This window comes from Rhododendron vialii, chromosome 6a (genome assembly GCF_030253575.1).
Source record: "Rhododendron vialii isolate Sample 1 chromosome 6a, ASM3025357v1".
Classification (NCBI taxonomy): Eukaryota; Viridiplantae; Streptophyta; class Magnoliopsida; order Ericales; family Ericaceae; genus Rhododendron; species Rhododendron vialii.
In genome coordinates, this window is record NC_080562.1 from 39,138,646 (window position 1) to 39,158,209 (window position 19,564).

Below are 19,564 nucleotides of genomic sequence, written 5' to 3' on the forward strand. Positions count from 1 at the left end.
CAAAAATCTCATAGAAAAGTGATATTCGAATATATATAATTTTATTGAAACAGACGGACATGTTATTTAGAAGAAAATTTGAATACCAATAATCTATATATATTTGAACACCCTTTTTTTATGCACAAATAAATGGCTAAACAAGTGTCTGAAAAGTCTGAGTGCTTTTCTGAACAAATATACTTGGGGGGACCACATAACAGCGAAAGACAACTGTATTGCTTGATGGAAATAATACATTGCATACGATAATTATAGAGGATCCCTAACCTAGCTATAAGAACAACAAAAACATGCATTGTATTGATTGATGGAAATAATACATTTCATACAATAAATACAGAGGATCTGTAACCTCGCTTTACGAAGAACAAAAACATGCATTGTATTGATTGATGGAAATAATATAATGCATATGATAAATACAGAGGATCCGTAACCTCTTGCTTTAAGAAGAACAAAAACATGCATTGTGTTGATTGATGGAAATAATACATTGCATACAATAAATACAGAGGATCTTTAACCTCGCTTTAAGAAGAACAAAAACATGCATTTTATTGATTTATAGAAATAATACATTGTATACGATAAATAGAGAGGATTCCTAACCTAGCTTTAAGATGAACAAAAACATGCATTCCACTGAATGCATGCATGTTTCATCAAAGGCAAGGCCATAGTTTTGAAGACTCTTTTATTTCTTTAAGCAATGGAAAGCATACATAAGATTACTTGATCTTTGGACTCAATCTTTGCGAGAGAGATTTCAAGTTGGCACAGAATCAACGAGTACTAAGGTCACAAATCCCTTGAGCTTGGTTCCAGAATGGGTGTAATTATCTCCACCATTGTATAAAACATAAATAATTCGTGCAAGGTTGAGAGGTAGCTGGAGAAGAGGCATCGGGATAGGGGTTGGGTGGAGGCACTCTGAGTTCATGTCCTTCCATGCATTTGTAACTCGTTTCTGGAATTCAACAATAGCCTCTTCTTCTGTTGCACCATATTGTTTCATGTAGCATTCAATTGAGGAGGCTAGGTGACCTCTTTCTTGCTCATGCTGTAATTGCACCACCACAAATGTCAGAATGGAAAAGAGGTAGTAGTAATTTGTTACGTTTTTGTGTCCTAATTCATTAATTGACAGCATTTAACATGCATGGTTGGAATCTCAAATCTCGAGACATATATGATCGGGTGTCATCAAAATTCATTAGGCAAGCACTTATGTATATTTGGATAACAAGGATCGAATGTCATAGATTCGCAACCTGTTTCCAGAAGGTTACAATGTAATACCCCATGTTTGGGGGAGTAGTCATGAGTAATGTTATATCACATCCCATAATGGAAGTCTATATGGGTGATCTTGGACATATAACAAATCATGTAAGATACTAACTACTAGTGCCTCAAATTTAAGCATTTCAGGCCATGTGGCCGTGTGGCTTGTAGATCAAAATCAAGATACTAAGCAAGTGGTGGATAATGATATTTGTTCCTTGAACTTGTATAACTTACCTTGTGGCCAGCCATGTCATCCATGAGCCTGCAAACCACTGATGAAGCATGAACAATCAAAGGATAACTAGACACCCAATCAAAGGCCTCTTTGGTTGCCAACTCTCCCATTCCAATTAAGGACATGGTTGAAACAGATTGGTAGCCACAACTCAATAGTGCAATTGCCATATGCTCGTCCATACTTGGAACATAGCCCTCGTGATATCATTTGGCTTCAGTAAAGTATGCTCCAACCAAATCTTTCAACTGGAATTTTGAGGACAATGAGTTATTATTCGACGAAATTTCAATATTATTACTAATAAAAAAAAAAAAGGTAAGTTAGTTAGAGGCCAACTCCGGATTTTATGTATTTGACTCCATATGATCTTCCTCTTGGCCATTTCATCATCAATAATGTTGGAAGCATCCAAAATCTTTTGATAAACAATTTTCATATAGTCCGGAAGTTGATCCAAGGCTCTGATCGCTTCCCACCTGAAAATCAAATAAGTTACGGGAAATGACGTCTAAGGGGTACTATAGTGATAGGTATGGGAATCAAATTTAGATAACTTTACCTTCTAGTTTTAGATTCTGAAATTAATATAGTAGCTATATTTGCGTGAGATTATGATCGATTAAAAAGTTGCGACAAATGAAAACTACTATATATTATTTACTACAAAAGAATGAAAATCAACTTTTAAGTTGCTTATAATCTGAATTCTAGACCGAAAATCTCGTCAAACTCAGTGTACCCAAAATTACCTCAGACTCAATTTTTCTACAATTAGATTTTATTGTTTTTCAGCTTTTTAAAATCTCTACAATGTAAAGGTCTGTTGATAACATTTTTTGACAAGCTCTACTGACTTCTAAAATCACAAAAACTAATCCTCGAATTTTTTGTACACAAAAATAAAAACTTTTAAAATAGAAGTATTTTTATTTTATTAAAAAGTTTAAAAAAGAGAAATGAAAGATTTAACTCTTTGCTTTAAAAATATTTTTATTTTTATTGAAAAAGTGGGATGTCACACGGCCCGTCTGGCAAGGAAAAAAGAAAAAGCTCACTCAGCCCAGCCAATGGGCGGATTTAGATAGTGACTTAGCAGACTGGGCTGGCTCGATAATGACCTTTACAACTGTTCCAGCACCCAATCCCAAAAACCCATTCAAGCTTGAATTTTAGTGGTGACCAGGTCAAAATCAACAGTTGTAATTCACCATTCAAGTCTCATAAACCTTGCTGACTACTTGGTGTCTTGGTCAAATTAATAATACTAGTACTTCTTCAAGCCAAACCTTGCTGACTACAGAACAAGTCATCTACCACACACACAAACACGGCTTTAAATACAATCACCCAATAAACAAACTACCATTGATCTCAGAGACCTCTAGATACAAGGCTGAAGAAATATGCAAAGCAATCCAGAGAAACATACCGTGCGAAGACTTCAAGTTCCGGCAGCCGGAAATCTGAGTTTCCGGAGTAATTCCATGGCATCATTGTCTCCTAGGCCTCAGCACATATGCACACGGACATCATCTCCCAGGCCTCAGCGCATGTGTACACGCTCATCAGCATATAACTCAAGACCGATCCGAGGTGTCTGTCACGAGATTCCAGTACCTGGAAACAGGTTGAGAAGGCACCGGGCAGACAAAGAGATCCTGAGGAGGGCATTGACGCCGCCGGTTCGTAGGCAGAGTAGGCGGTGGTGGAATTTCCGGCCGATGCCGAGCCGGCTTTGTAACATGTCAAAGACTTAGATTGCTTAATTTTCCAATTCATTTTTGTATTTGAGGTCCACAAAAATTCAAATCGACATAAACAGGAAGCGTAATTCGGGGTTTGTAAATTTGCAAAGATGTTCACAGGACTTGAACCTTTTTTATTTTTAGTTGTGTGGATTGGCTGATGAACATCACTTTAGTAATAAAGAAAGAAGAATAACGAAGTTAATTAGCTACATTGGATGTCCATAAATCATAGAACAGTTCACATCAGATGCAAGTGCAAATTCCAAAGGAATGTAAAAGCTACAATTGCTGCAGGCAACATTTCCTACGGTTATCAACGGGGGAAAATAGCAGTTACAGGCATAATTCAACATGAAGAAATTAGCAATCTAAATGAGAAACTTAACAGCAAATTAAGCCTGGACAGAAAAGCTGGATGAATTTGACAAGTTGCTACAAATTCCATAGAATGAGAGAATGTTTCCAGTCCAGAAAGACAGCAGATTAACTCTCGACCGGAAATACCGGGCGATCTTGACCCTCCACTAGCTTGGCTGATCGAATTAGATCCCCGGTTTTAATCTAAGGAAGAATTAATTTCTCATCTAACAGTGGTGTATCTACACATTGGCATGGGAAGTTTTACAAAATGCAGTTAGATTCACCTGACCGAAGAAAAGCAAGATTTTGAAAAGTAGGTAAAAGGATCCATAGATCGGCTATTGCTAAGTTAGTCAGGACATACCCAAAGACAGGAAAACTGGCCCTCATCAAAAGACAACCCACCTAAGCCAGCATGTTGAATCTGAATGTCATACAATTAATACTAGGAAGTTGATTATTTTAAAGTATGGAAACAGATGTCTCTATACGAATGAAACAAAAATGACAAGGGTTTGAAACCTTCTGGTATTTGATGGAAAAACAGAGGGAAGACATGTTGATGTTGTGCTCTCAAGAAGCAGATTCTCGTTTGAGCTTTTCTAGCTTTTTGGGTCTGTTCCATCCAGATGGTGGTGCTATTAATTTGCACCAAGTGCGGTGGAGCTGTGATTTCGAAGTCGGTTTTAGTGGGATGTCTTTGTTGGGAGTCTGATCCACCTGAGGTTCTTCCCGTGTGCGTCTAACTCCCCCTCGATCTGATCCACTTGACTCTCCCTTAACGTTTGATCTATTTTCATTCTCCAATACCTTGTCTAAACCGGGCTTATTCGCTGCACCCACTTCATCGAGAGCCCACCATACTCCACGAGAGCCACCTTGCTGCCAGCCAGTTGCCGCATGCATTAGGAATTTCACTACTCCATCGAGAAGACTCCGTGCAAGCCCTTACCACCGATGCTTTCAGGAGAGCCTGTCCATAGATCATTAGTCATTGGCTCTGATATCACTTGTTGGAAATCTGATTCGCCTGAGGTCTTCTCGGGTTCGCCTAGGACCAATTCGTTGGGGAATATTCACAGAGTCCACACCACATCGCATAGATTCAATATACATTGAATGACTCATTTCCACATAAAAAAGCTAAGCCTTGTACGTGGTGTGCATCCAATTGTATTTTAAGGTCCAATTCTTTTTTTATTTATCCGATGTGGGACCCAACCTGCACTCATGGTCCTAACAATCTTTTGTTTTGGTTGGTGGCTGTCATGAGCTAGTTGTTATGCCTCATGACAGGAGAGGCCGGACTTTTCATTTTCAGTTGTATTGTGACATTTGGTTGCTTGTTTTTGGTTGGTACGTTGCCAACCCAGGTTTTTATTTCTCTTTGTGAGGTCAAGTGTAGCATATGATTGTCCAGGAAATAAAGGTGCCAACATAGTGTTGGAAAAATATGTTTACTATTTGTGATAAAACCAACAATATGAATGTAATAAAATCGGAACTCAAAACCTGGAAATTGATGGAAACAAATTAGTGATCAAGGCGAGTGTTTGTGTGTGACACTTTGTACTTAAGACAGATTTCGCTCCCGCTACGGTGCTCACGGTTTGCATTGGACGTCTGTCTCTCAGCACTACTTGATCGGAATCCCCCTAAAGCAGCACTTCAATTGGAGGGCCTGGCGAACCATATTGTATTTGTAACTCTCTCATATGAATGTACTTGAATGAAGGAAAAATCCGCTTTTAAAAATGAATTGAGGGAAATAATATTTATAGGCCAACTCGTAATTCTACGAAAAGTCACTAAAGAAAGAAGCACATCTGTTCGTAAAGGACGCGTCCGTCCACGGCGATCAAGTGCCAATGAAAAGATGCAACTCCAAAATAAATCAATTTTCATTCACACTTAAAATAAAATATTATATCCTATAATATTTTCCAACACATAGTTGAAATTTGGTCTCATCGTGTAATGTTGTGTGCCCTTGTCGTTGTACCTTTTCTCGATTACTAAATAATTATTTTGCAATTAAAAAAATTAATTAGAATCTTTATTGTTGTTAGAAATAAAGAGTGCACCCATGCTGCGACTAGGCCAAAGATCTCTTAGAAAAATCCGAAGGGATTTGGTCAAGTAGTTGTAAGAAAGCAATAAATGCTACTCCACGTAATCGCATATTTCATTACCACGGAGATAGGGGAAACATTTCAAACCTTGGAGCCATTAGGGATTATGCCCGGTTGTTATCTTTAAGGCCTCAGAATTAGTTGAGGTGCGCAAACTAGCCCGAACATTCAGTTATCAAAAAAATTAAATAAATAAAGATCTCTAAGAAAATTGGTATTCGATTTTATATAATTTTATTGAAATGGACAAGTTAGCTTAGAAAAAAAAACGAATGCCAATAATATATGTTTAACCACTCATTTTTTCTGCACAAATAAATATCACAATCGACAAGTGTCCAAAAAGTCTGAGTGCATTTTTGAACAAATATGCTCTTTTTTTTTTCCTGATCGGCAAAAATTTGGTTAAAGAAAACTTGACAAAGGGTAACAGCGAAAGACAACTGTATTGCTTGATGGAAATAATACATTGCATAAGATAAATACAGAGAATCCTTAACCTAGCTTTAAAAATAAAAAAAACATGGATTCAGCTGACAAGGCCATAGTTTAGAAGACTCTTTTTTTTCTTTTTCTATTTTTTTTTTTAGAAACAAACTCATCCCAGATTTGGCTCTTTTATTTCTTTAAGCAATGATAAGCATACATATGATTACTTGATCTTTGGACTCAATTTTTGCGAGGGAGATTTCAAGTTGGCACAGGATCAACAAGTACTAAAGTCACAAATCCCTTGAACATGGTTTCAGAGTTGGTGTAATGATCGCCATCCTTGAATAAAACATACATAGCTCGTGCAAGGTTGAGAGGTGGCCGGAGGAGAGGAATCGGGACAGAGGTTGGGCGGAGGCACTCTGAGTTCATGTCTTTCCATGCATTTTGAACTCGTTTCTGGAATTCAATGATAGCTTCTTCTTCTGTTGCACCATATTGTTTCATGTAGCATTCAACTGACGAGGCTACATGACCTCTTTCTTGCTCAAACTATATTTTTGCACCACCACAAACGTTAGCATGGAAAACAGGTAGCAAGGTACTAGTAAATTGTTTTTTTGTCCTAATTCTTTGACAACATTCAACATGCATGGTTGGAATCTCGAATCTCAAGACATGATTGGGTGTCATCAAAATTCATTAGGGAAGCGCTTATGTATATTTTGGGTACAAGGATCGAATGTCATACATTTGCAACCTGTTTCCAGAAAGGTTACAATGTAATGTCCCATGTTTGGTGAAGTAGTCAAAGTAATGTGATATCACATCCCATAATGGAAGTTTACATGGGTGATTTAGGGTACATTATAAATCATGTAAGATACTACAAGTATATTCGGCTTAAGCATTTTGGATCATGTAGTGTGGCTTGTGGATCAAAATTAATATACTAATTAAGACTCCGTTTCGCTTAACTGTTAACATTTTTTGGAGGTTTTGTTTTTATTCAAAAAATTCGCATTCGCTAATTTTGCACCAAATTTTTGTGGATTATTGATTCATTTTGACCAGATGAACCAGAAAAGTTGAATTTTTTTTTTACTTTTATTCAAATATTTTGAAAAATAATCATTTTTTAACAAGTTTTTTTTTTTTCCCTCTTGATATTTGTACGTTGGACTTGTATATCTTACCTTGTGGCCCAATACGTCATCCACGAGCCTGCAAACCACTGATGAAGCATGAACAATCAAAGGAAAACTAGACATCCAATCAAAGGCCTCTTTGGTCGCCAACTCTCCCATTCCAATAAGGGAAAGGGTTGAAATAGCTTGGTGGCCACAACTCAATAGTGTAACTGGCATATGCTCGTCCATACTTGGAACGTAGCCTTCGTGATACCATTTGGCTTCAGTCAAGTATACTCCAACCAAATCTTTCAACTGGAATTTTGAGGAAAATAAGTTAGTATGGGGCGGAATTTCAGTATTATTACTTATTAAAAAAAATAAGTTTGAGGCGAACTGCGGATTTTGCGTATTTGACTCCATATGATCTTCCTTGCTTGGCCATTTCATCATCAATAATGTTGTAAGTATCCAAAACTGTTTGATAAACAAGTTTCATATAGTCCGGAAGTTGATCCAAGGTACTGACTTCCCACCTGAAAATCAAATAAGTTACAAGAAATAACTAAGTCGATATCATATATACTCTAGCATAAGTTGATATCATATATATTAGTAGCTATAGCTGTGTGAGATTATATAATTAACAAGTTAGCGACAAATGTAAACTACTATGTTTACTACAAAAGAATGAAAATCAACTTTTAAGTTGCTTATAAACTAAAATCTAGACTGAAAAGCTCATCAAACTCAGTTGACCCAAAAGTACCTCAAACTCAGCTTTTCTACGATTTGATTTTATTGTTTTTGAGTTTCTCACCATGTTGACAAAAAAAAAAAAAATTATAAGTATAACAGATCAAATCAAAATTTAGATCACGAGGGGGCAGGAGGACAAAATTTAACCTTTGAATTGCATCATTGAAGAGCACAAGTTCTTCGATGGTAGCATTGCTAGCATCATACGTGTCATCGATAAGGGAAATCAAGGAAAGCACTTTGGTTAGAATCCTTACACCAAAAATATATTGGGGCTCATAGTACACTCCCAACATCCAAAAGTACAACTCCACCACTCTGTCTCTTGCAAAAGGTAATTTCCTTGGAACGTCCAAATCTTTCCACCACCTAAACCAAAAATTGTACCACGAAAAATATAAGATTCAACGTATTAATGCCCTGTTTTGGATGTCTATCAAACAATTTCTTATTGACTTTACTAGTATTCTTCTTCTTCTTCTTCTTCTTCTTCTTCTTCTTCTTCTCCATTTAGGCAATTTTTCTTTTTCTTTTTTGATACATCTCAACTAGAGGACTGAATGAATTTTATGTAAACTACGAGTTTCAGATCTATGATAATTTGTTCCGAGAAAATCAATCATTTGACAACTTAAATGCATGAGGATTGTCAATTGGCAGCAACGGATTGGTAGCCAAGACTGTAATTGCGTTAGTTCCATACGGGGAATTGAGAGGGGTAAGGGGTGGAATGATTTAGTAAAATAGTAATATTTTTTTTTTTTTTGCTTTCATAAATAATGTCTTCGAAACAGAAAATTTTCTCCGTTCTTTTCCTTATGAAAGATGAACCAATAATGTAGCATTTTTTTTTGAAAAGCCGAAAAGAAGAGTTTATAGAGAGGCTTATCAAACAAGTTGTATTACACTACCTTGTGATTTCGCTCAACTCCCTCTGGTGCAATTTCTGCAATAAGTTGAAATCTAATTTCGCAAAATCCAATAGAACTTTGTTGTGGGAATCATCTTTTTCATAGAAGGAAATATAACGCCTTGACTCGAGCCTTGTCATGCCCTTGTGGATGGGCTGATATAGAGCATGAACTACTTGTGCTGCGATTGGATTATTGCTCAAGTTTGGTAGTGCAGAATTGAGGCAAGTGGCGGTAAATTCCATTGCTTCATCTAGTATATATTCTTGATGCACGCTCAGAAATGTAGCTTCGTACAAACTCAATAATCCTCTCACACCACCAATCAACGATTCCTTAAATTTTCCTTCACTGTCCTTGAGTTTGTTGAATACATCTGCTTAAACCATATAGGAGCATGATCAATTCGAAAACAATATGTTAAAAATATGAAAGTTATTGAAATTTATTTGTTTCTCTTTTTGCTGCTTATTACCAAAAACTGAGGCATCATGGTAGGTTGAGTTCTAGCGATAACAACATTAAAACAGTATATATGCAGTCTCTAATGCTCTCTTGTTTTCTTTTCCTGTCATTCTCGATTTCATTGTTTATCTTTAGTAACAATGTATTTTCCCGCTGCTGATAAAAAAAATCACTTTCCTTAACTGTACAAGAGACAAAGGTGACTTACCACAAGAGACAACATATCCTTGTTGTCTAAATAATCGGAATGAGAGAGCAGAAATGTAAAGATCCTCATCATTGTTGATATTTTTGTGACCACTTTGATGATAGGTTTCATACATTTGATGTAATCCTTGGTCAATCTCTGTTTCGAAATGGTAGGCTACGCCTAGGCGTTGGATTGCATCAATAAGGTCTAATTGTTGTGAATATTTACCCTTTGCTTCCACTAGTTGCTTTCTCACATTTTCTTTAAGCTGTTGATGATTTTGCTTCATGTTGATATCCACTTCCTGTCAAAAAAAAAAAAAAAAACTAATATCAGGTATTAACTTTATTACTTGGACTAGAGCAATAGAACTGTTGAATTAACGGTTGCGTAATTGCATTGAGGTGCAATGAGATTGTGGGTTCAACTTTTATGAAAAAAAATAAAATACATTTGTTGATGGGTTGGAATATAATTAGTATTGATTCATCTAACAAAAAAAGTACTTACTTTTATCATCTAACATGAGAAATGTTTATTTTTATTACTTCTTTTTTTTTTGGTTGGAAATTAAAATTTAGTTTTATTACCTCAAGAAAGTACATTCTGATCTAGGATTGGTGTGAGAACTGAAATTAAAACAAAAACTACATGACCTAGAATACTTGCTTGTCCAAGCTTGGTTTTAAAATTGAACGCGATCAAAATTGTTTTCATAACCGGGCAAGCCCATCGCAAACGAATTTTAATCTAGTGCTTGAATAGCTGTGTCTTTCTTATATATTCCTATTTTCTCATCTACCATGTTAGGGGCTGGTTTCAGTCCGGCTTGTTTACCAGCCTAGTCCGGTCTGTTATCGGTCTGGGTTTCCCCCAGATCCGGTGGGGTGCGGTGGTGGGAGAATAAGGACTTGAGCTTTTCCCTTGATTCTATGGGTGTTGGTGGGTTAAGGTCCGGCTGCTAGTTTTCCGGTGAAGGGGTCTGCTACGGTGAATGACTTTGTTTACGGTGAACGACTTCTGCTCCAGTGAATGGCTCTTGCCGTCCAGATTTCATATGCGCTTCTCGGGTTTGAGTTGGGATCCGGTTCGTTTGGGATTCTCTAATATCTAGACCTAGATTGGTTCTCATCTGGCGATTTCGCCGGTTTTGTTTCGACAGGGGGTGCCTGTGTCAAAGTCTAGGTAGTTTTGGCTCATTCTTGTATCTTTTGATGAGATCTGTATTGCCTTCGAGCTTTGTTATTGATATGAATTGACTGTGTTCAAAAAAATCTGCCATGTTAGGATTTTCTAGTTTTGTCAATTTCAAGAGGGTATTGCTTTTTTTTGTCTTCTTATAATGTGAGTTTACAATGTTGTCATTCCAAACGTGAAAGAGTACTATACAAATTAAACGTTAATTTGGTCAATTCAAATCACAAGAGGACAAAAAAAAAGTGTGGTTATAAAAAAAGAGAGTATGAAAATCAATTACCTTTCGATAACCCAATTTGCTTTGATTGAAAAACAAAGAAGTCCTAAATTATTGGTCCAGTTTCAATACTCAAATAAACAAAACTCTGTTGTATTCCCTTTCCACCGTTCTCTCTATTTAGCCATTAAAGTAACAGACCAAATTTGAATTAAAAAAAAAAAAACCTTCTTTTGGAAAAGTAGACTTATTAATTTACACTATTTAGAAGGCTAGAATGATGTAGAGAGTACATAGTACTGTGTGATTTTCATTTAAAGAATAAATTATATATACCGGCGGTGTAAATATTTGTTTTATTCAAATCAATTACATTGTCCCACATCGTCAAAACAGTGGTCCCAATTAATAAAACATGGCGATGTGGTACAATGTAATTAATTTGGAGAAAATAAATGTTTACACCGGCGGTATAAATAATTTAATCTCTTTCATTTAAATATGATCGAAAAAAGATGTTTGTTTAAAGAAAAATAATAATTCAATTAATTTTACCATGTCAGCAGAAGAGTAGGCAAGGAAATGATCTCCCCAAACGCTAGGATGAAAAACTGATTCTGGGCGACGTCGTGTGACTTTAACGGGTGCGGGTGCCTTGCTTGAGGTTAATAAAGCAGTTGGGATAGAAGAGAATTCCATTTTTCTGTGTTGAGTGGCTGTGAAATGAGAAGGAATAAGAGAAGGCGAATGAACCAGAGCTAATCCTTTCCCACCCTCTGACTAATGATGTAGAATAAAGAGCAATTATGCTTGCTATTTATAGACTAGATTCTGTTGGGAATGCAAACACAAAAGTGCTTGGCAGAAATAAATTTTACCCGGAAATCAGCCGAAATGAACCATTAGAGGCATTTATGACCTCCAATAGTCCGGATAAAATTTCTTTGTACTTAGCATTCCTCATGCAAACAACCATTAGAGCATCCACAGTGGACTAATCAAAATTGGATAATTAAAAATTGTCACACCACCTTTTGATTATCCATTTAAGGGGTTGCTAAGGTTAGCAATGTAGATGTTCACAGTGGCATAATCGAACATTGAATAATTAAAACTTGCCACATCACATTTTCAATCTGTAAAAATCTAAAAATTGTCACCATATAAAATATTTTTCTTAAAATATTTTTCAAACTAATACATGTTATTAGAAATAGAAAATAATTTTTTGAAAACTTTTATTTTGAAAAACACTTTTCCAAAAAAGTTTTAAAAAAAACAGTTTTTGAAAAAAAATACAGTTTTTTTTTAAATAACGGTTTTTGAAAAAAAAAGAGAGTTTTTGAAAAAAGGTTTAACTATTTTTGTAAAAAAAAAAAGAACTTTAAAAATATTTTCTTAGAAACATTGTTGAGAGAGAGGGAGAGATAGAAGGTTTTTGTTATTGGCAAAAAAGTTGCTAGTTTGATTATTTAAGGGCCAAAATTTGATGAGTTGCTAAAAGATTGTTAAGTTTAGTTATGTCACTGTGAACATTTTTTTGAGGGAACATTACTAACTTTAACAACATTATAGTTTTGGTTAAAGTTAAATCATGTTCAGGATGATTTAACCTACGATGAGCAATCCGTAGAGATTTTTGATACGAAGGAGAAGGTGCTTCGCAATAAAACGATTCTATTGGTTAAGGTATTGTGGCGCAACCAATAGATATTGTGGCACAACCATGCGGTTGAAGATGCCACTTGGGAGAGTGATGAAGAGATGCGCAAGATCGAAGCACCCGCATTTATATGAATGAGGTTAGTACGCAATTTCGAGGTCGAAATTTATTTTAAGGGGGGAAGGATGTTACGGCCTAGCATTTTTGTTTATTTAATTAGTTATATTGCTGTTATTAGTTGGTGGTATGATTGGGTTCCAATTAATTATTTTGCGCGCACCATTGATATTGTTGACACAATTGTAATCTTTAGAGTATGAGATTGATTTTTAGTAAAATAGTGACACCGGATGATAATTTTATAAATTGTTTTAGGTTCTATCTAATTCTAATTAACTAAGGGAACCTTATAGTTTAGGGTACATCGTTATTAGTGGGTAGTTATAAGAGTTGTAGTTAGACATATAACTCTTATAAATTGTTTTAGGTTCTATCTAATTCTGTCTTTCTCATACAAAGTTCTCTCAAACTTCTTTTGGCACCAATTTTTTTCTTTTAACGCTATTGAAATATGGAGTAGTGGAGATGTTGTGTGAGACCGGGTGTCTTAAATTGTGCAAGGCGGTGTGCAGTGTGTGGCTAGCGAAGTGGTGTGTGGCAGTGCATGTGTTGATTCAGTGCAAGGGGTATGTGTTTAGGTTGGAGTTTGTAGGATGATCTTAATATTAGCCGCAGTTATAGACTTGTAGTGGAGTTAATTGGTTTTGAAGTTTAAATTGTCATGGGAGATAGAGTTGGAGGAAGGAGTTAGTGGCCGGCGTGGCAGTGTAGTGAGAATTGGGTTTTTGTTTGCTACGGATAGGTTAGCAATTAGGATTAGGCTAGGTTTTTGTTTTATTTTAATAGCAAGTGGTATTCTCTATCTACATAGTGTATATTTGCATAGTTAGTCATTTCGTGCTTTGTTCTTTTATTCAGGTTAGTATCTTTTTGCGTACTCGAGAGTTGCATTACGTTTGGACTATGAGTAGTTAAGTATGATATGTATTTTCAAAAGTTCCCTGTGTCCCTTAAAAGTATTTTCTTCAAAAATTTCTAAGAATGTTATTCGGAGACTTAAAACTGTTTATAAGTTATTCTATAAATTGACATGCGATGAATTTTCTGAAATCAATTGTTAATATTCTTTTTGGTGAGAACTTGGTGGATATTAATGGGAACATTTATTTCAGAAGTCTAGGAAAATTACTCCTCTTTTTGTTGGTGACCTTGGCCATTGGAGAAAATATCGTGTCAGGCTAGTGACTTTAATGCTCAACGGCTTTCTTTTGCCGGATATTGTTAGGGAAAAGTACCACGAGCTGCTAACTCTGGTGACTCTAAGTTCGATATTGGATCCAATTTTGATGAGATTTATTTTGGCCATGGTATTGTTTGATTGTGATTCATCACTGTTGATGGAGTTAATGTTATGATCACCACCAATAATATTTATTGGTTAATTACTTCATTGATTAATTTTTATTCTGCTGAACACCTCGCATGCCAAAATTATGTTTAATGGTAAATTATTTTCATCTCCGCTTTCAACTTTATTTAATATACATACTTGTTATTCACTGAGCTCGTCAGCTAACAGATTTTTATCCAACTTTTTTTTCCAGACAAGTTGGGGAGTTAGGCAAGGACTCTGGCGGCGTCTCGGGGATTCTTTTTATTGACCTCCTTAGGGTGTTTCATTTTAGTTATTTTAATAATCGCTTCCACATTCGAAACATTTGTCAGATATTAAGTTCTTTTATTAATGTTGGATCATTGGATATTATTTGCTTCATGAGATGTTGTGCCCCATACTTTTGTGGAATTTAATTGGTTGGAGTTGTTCTTAATAAAAAAAAAATGGTTAGCTGCTTAGTTGTTCATTGCTTTGGAATTTAATTTAATTTCTTTTTAAGATGCATGTTCTACGAGTTTGGATCATGTAGTTCATGGCCGGTCACTACCATTTTGGGGTGTGGCAATATCTCCATTTAATCTTTGCAATCTCATTTTTAAAAATCAATAATTTTTTTGTTTGTTATGCCATTTATAAATTTTACGGGGCTCTAAACGAACTTCAATATTGAGCCGGCCCTTACATACTTTTGTGTGTAAAAAGATAGACGATAAATTTTACGGGGCCCTAAGCGAACTTCTATACTAGGACCCGTTTAAGTACGGGCAAAAATGCTTAGCCTCCGAACCTCGCCTTCAAATAAGGTTGAGAAACCCCAAGCGTAGGGCTAGGTCGTCGATAGCATAATATCCGAAAGTCCGGGATCGTACCCACAGAGAATCGAAATATAGCTAGTTTGGATTGTAGGTTTATATGGTAGAGTGCGGCATTCAAGACAGCCAACTTGATTTTGCTTTAAAAGCGGTGAAAACTAAGGAAAAGATTAGAAATGAGCTTAATTAACTTAAAAGAGGCAAGTCTAGGGATCGTCCATCCCTTGACAAAGGCCGCTACCGGTTCTCGATTATAACTCAAGCGACAGTCACGACCGCGTGCTTACGCCCGGAAGATTTAACTTTAATGACTACGTTTATCAAAAGATGTGATTAAACGGAACTAAACAAACCTATTTTTGCTAATGCATCTAACACGTAGGAGGCCACGAGCCCTCAAAATGTCGCTTGCCAAGACCGCTTGACTAAACTTCATTCCAAGGAGTTAACACCCCTCGCTTAGACCAAAATGGCTAGATTAATCCAATTCCGAAAACCATGATTTTAAGCCCGAAGTTTCGAGAACCAAATAACCGCCTAGATCTTTAGGATAGATTAGCCCAAGACTTAGCCGATAAACTACTCACACATAGCTAAAAGACTAGACATGGTAAGAAAATGGAGCGAAAGATTTAACCGAAGAAAACGAAAATAAACTTGATTTATGCAAAGATCCGAAGCGTAGCTACAACATTAATAAACGAGAAATTAACATAAGACAAATACTTACTTGAGTTCTTGAAGGAAATAACTAAGAAAGCTTGAAGCTTTAATGGAGTTCCTAAAAAATGAAAAAGACTTAAAATGATAAAAGACTACTTACAACTTAAAGGAAGGTGAGGGATATTTGTACTAATACACCTTTCTCTCTCCAAAAATATCCAAAAACATGCCAAAAGTGGCAAGTATGCTATAAAAGGAAAGTTGAAAAAGGAGGTAAAAACGTAGATATTTCTCCAGGATGAACCGGTATTGGGCAACCCCCAGTACCGGTACAAGGTCTTCAAAAATACTGGAAAAATTGATCTCTGGACTTCATGTACCGGTACTGGGAAATTTTCAGTACCGGTACAAGCTTGACAGCTTTTTTGGGCAACTTCGCAGGCTTGCTCCGGACACTCCCGAACTCGGATTTAGGCGTTCTTTGAACCATTGGAAAGCTCGTCGAGCCTACTTTCTAACCCAAGTGATTTGGATCAAAAGTAATTTGTACATCAAAAGTTATGACAATTCTACCCTCAGCACGTCGAAAGATGAGTAGCTTCAGTAAAATCCTCACTTCTTCTTCAATTCCCTTGACTCTTGGGCGACCCGAGCAACCTCCAAACCATCTTTTGAGCACCACGATGGGGTGGCACATAGCCTTGAGTGTTTGGGTGCACCTGGAGCATTCCTTGACGTTCAAACGCATCTTATTTATACGAATTACCTGAAAAACACAAAAACCTACCTTACGTGCAATATCACTATAAAAGCTAAATAAACGCAAGTTAAACCAACATAATACGGGACTAGACGCACCAAATATCTATAATATTGGGTGCTCATCAACGGGCATCGGCTAATCATACATAAACTTTAGACATTTCGAGAAGTGCTACAATACACGCCCATTATTTGGGTGTGTATCATATGCACCCTCATTGATTACCATTGGATGTTTGAAAAATGATCTGGGCCTTTTAAAATGTTACGATAGGTTACAAACAAATAACCTATTACAAGTGCAACTGGTAAACCTTATGAATTAACCAAAATGGAAAGAAAATCCTCTCAAGCCTCTCACTTTCTTCCCAACTAGCGTATATCTTTCTTTTCCTTCGAAAAATTAGGCCCAATTTTATTTTTGATAATTAATTTATGTTAAAAATAATAATTTTATTTTTTAAAAACTTTGAAGCTAAAATTATTGCAAGTGAAAATAATTTACTTCTTTAAAATATGTTCTCGATAATTACTAAAGGAAAAAGATACTATCATTATCATAATGTAATAAAAAGTCAAGTTAAAGACTCTTTTTTTTCACAGGATTTGCCAATTTTTTTGGAATTTTTTGAAATATTATAATGTTTAACATGTTTCACAATACCTTTAATTGCATAGTGAACTTTCACACACGGATAAAAAAAAAAAATTTCTAACAAATAGTCCAATTAAAAGGAATAGTGAAGTCGATCATCCGTATTAATCAAGTAGGAAACACTAACAAAGTTAATGGGTGATCAAGAGAGTGATGGTGACGAGATAAAGTAAAAGACAACAATATTTAGGACGTGCTATTTATTTTTTGGTCAATAAATGTACTACTAGAGTTTTGTAAATTAGTGCTCGCATCCGAATTACAAATAACTAATACTCATATTTGATAATGTAATCGATTACAAGTGTTATCGATACCAATCAATTACGCAATTGAAACCGTAGAGAAATATAATCTATCATGTAATCAATTAGTTGTGTTATTCAGAATAATTGATTTTGAAATCTATTGCAATGTTGTTTTTAACTTATTTCGCAATTGATTAGAGAACTTACTGAGACCTATCAATTAGCAAATCGATTTCACATTGTTTCCTAATCAATTTAATTATAAATTAAATCGATTATATTGTCTAATCAATTACATAATTGAACATAACAAAATTGATTATATATTTGATTATGATGTTTAATTGATTAAAATTTCTATTTACAAAATTGCACAATCAATTATATATTTGATTATGATGTCTAATCAATTGAAAAATCAATTATAAAGTCTAATTGATTATGGTATTGAACATTGACATAATAGATTACATATTTGATTAACTACCGTTAAAAAAAAATTGATTAAGTAATCAATTGCACAACTGATTATACATTATTAAAAAGTTATGAAATGGATTAAAATGTTACGATTCCGTAGTGAAAATGTTACGATTTTTTTTATAAAGTTATGAAACACACCATAATGTTATGATTCTAAAAAGGTTACGATTAATTAGTGTAAAAGTTACGATATGCACTAAAAGGTTATGATTTGTAAGAAAAATATTATGAATGAAAAGTTACGAATTTTTGGTATAAAAGTTATGATAGACCTAAAATGTTATGAATGACCGGTTCAGCAGGTAATTTTTTATGAGGTGACACAATATGGACCATACAATAGGTGCATATGATACACATCTTAAAGGGGTGTATATTGAAGATTTTCCCTTCTTTGAGTAGTACTTTTATTCCGTAGAGTAGTCTTTTTGATATCATAAATTAATTAGCCCACTTCTTTGAGCAGCCATTTCTTCTACTTATTTGAGCGTTTGACTTCATAGAGTACTCTTTTTCTTTTTTAGGAAGCTGTCATACATTAATTAGCCACTCTTTGAGCAGTTTTACTTTATAGAGTAGTGTTTTTGATATCATACATTAATTAGCCACTCTTTGAGCAGTATCTTTAAAAAAATTATTGCGCAGGTCTCCTTTTTGACGCTTTCGGAACGTCGAAAAATGTATTTTATCGCCAAATTGATATCTCTGGTGACAAAATTTATAAAGAGATTGCACTTCGTCACTAAATGTATTTATGGCATAACTCTTTGCTCAGAATTCCTATTGAGATAAATAAAATTGGATTTGAACAATAACACAAACCGCTACAACTCTCATGTTTATCAAAATCACTAATTTTAATATTTAAAGGTTCAAAATATATTTTTATGTTAAACGTACGTATATATTAAATATTCCAATTATATACCAAAAAGTGTATTTGGTGTAGTTGGACAAAATTTGCGTGTAAATCTTAGAAAACTTGGGTTTGAAACCTCGCTGGAGCAAGAAATTGGATTTTTTTGCCACATGAAAATATTTTTTGTGACGAAAAATTATCACCGATTTCTTATATTGGCGACAAAAAAGTTCGTCACCGATGAATCACCTTTGGCGAAAAAAAATTTCGTTGCCAAAAAGAAAAATTGGTGGCTAAATTTGTTGTGTGAAAAAGTAAGCAAGGAAAAAAAATTTCACCAATTATTCACTTTTGCCGAGGAAATATTTCGTCATCATAAAACACTATATGTGATGAAAAACAAATTTCGTCATCAGGTGGGAATCCTTGACAACCTTTGGTCAACAAAAAAAATTCTGTCACTCATACTATTTGTGACGAAAAAACATGCAATCTATGACGATCGATTTTCATTCGTCTCCAAAGAGCAAATTTCTTGTAGTGCAATCAAAGCTTGCAAACTGACTTTATCCCAACCCCCATCTCCGTAAACGATCCTAATTGGCATATGATTATGATTGTTCTTAGGCCATTGCTTGACCGATTCCTAGACCTAAAATAATGGGTTGCCCCAAGCGTAAGGCAGAGACCGACATAGCATAATATCCGGTAAGTCCGAAGTCGAATCCACAGAGACGGTGATGTGTGATCACTAAAAACTCGGCTTGTTACTTAAATAAACTGGCTCTTAGGTAGCCACCCCTTGTCAATTGATTGAGGTTAACTAAAATTTAAGAAAACAATTGTTCTTTTCAAATAATTAAAAGAAAGGTACGATTGTAGGGTTCATAGCAT

General features: G+C 35.2%; 2 protein-coding genes across 2 annotated transcripts; both read right to left on the bottom strand.

Annotated features, from left to right (window-relative positions):
• Nucleotides 1–579: 579 nt before the first annotated feature.
• On the bottom strand, nt 580–1,734 carry LOC131330910 (sesquiterpene synthase Cop-like). The gene is made up of 2 exons (XM_058364667.1): nt 1,525–1,734; nt 580–1,063 (listed from the first exon to the last, which is right to left on the bottom strand). The coding sequence occupies exons 1-2, from the start codon at nt 1,705–1,707 to the stop codon at nt 770–772; spliced, it is 477 nt and encodes a 158-aa protein (XP_058220650.1). The 5' UTR covers nt 1,708–1,734; the 3' UTR covers nt 580–769.
• A 4,681-nt stretch (nt 1,735–6,415) lies between these two features.
• Nucleotides 6,416–11,892, bottom strand: LOC131330901 ((-)-germacrene D synthase-like). The gene is made up of 7 exons (XM_058364652.1): nt 11,625–11,892; nt 9,674–9,959; nt 9,001–9,376; nt 8,237–8,458; nt 7,728–7,866; nt 7,397–7,645; nt 6,416–6,752 (listed from the first exon to the last, which is right to left on the bottom strand). The coding sequence occupies exons 1-7, from the start codon at nt 11,766–11,768 to the stop codon at nt 6,459–6,461; spliced, it is 1,710 nt and encodes a 569-aa protein (XP_058220635.1). The 5' UTR covers nt 11,769–11,892; the 3' UTR covers nt 6,416–6,458.
• Nucleotides 11,893–19,564: the final 7,672 nt, after the last annotated feature.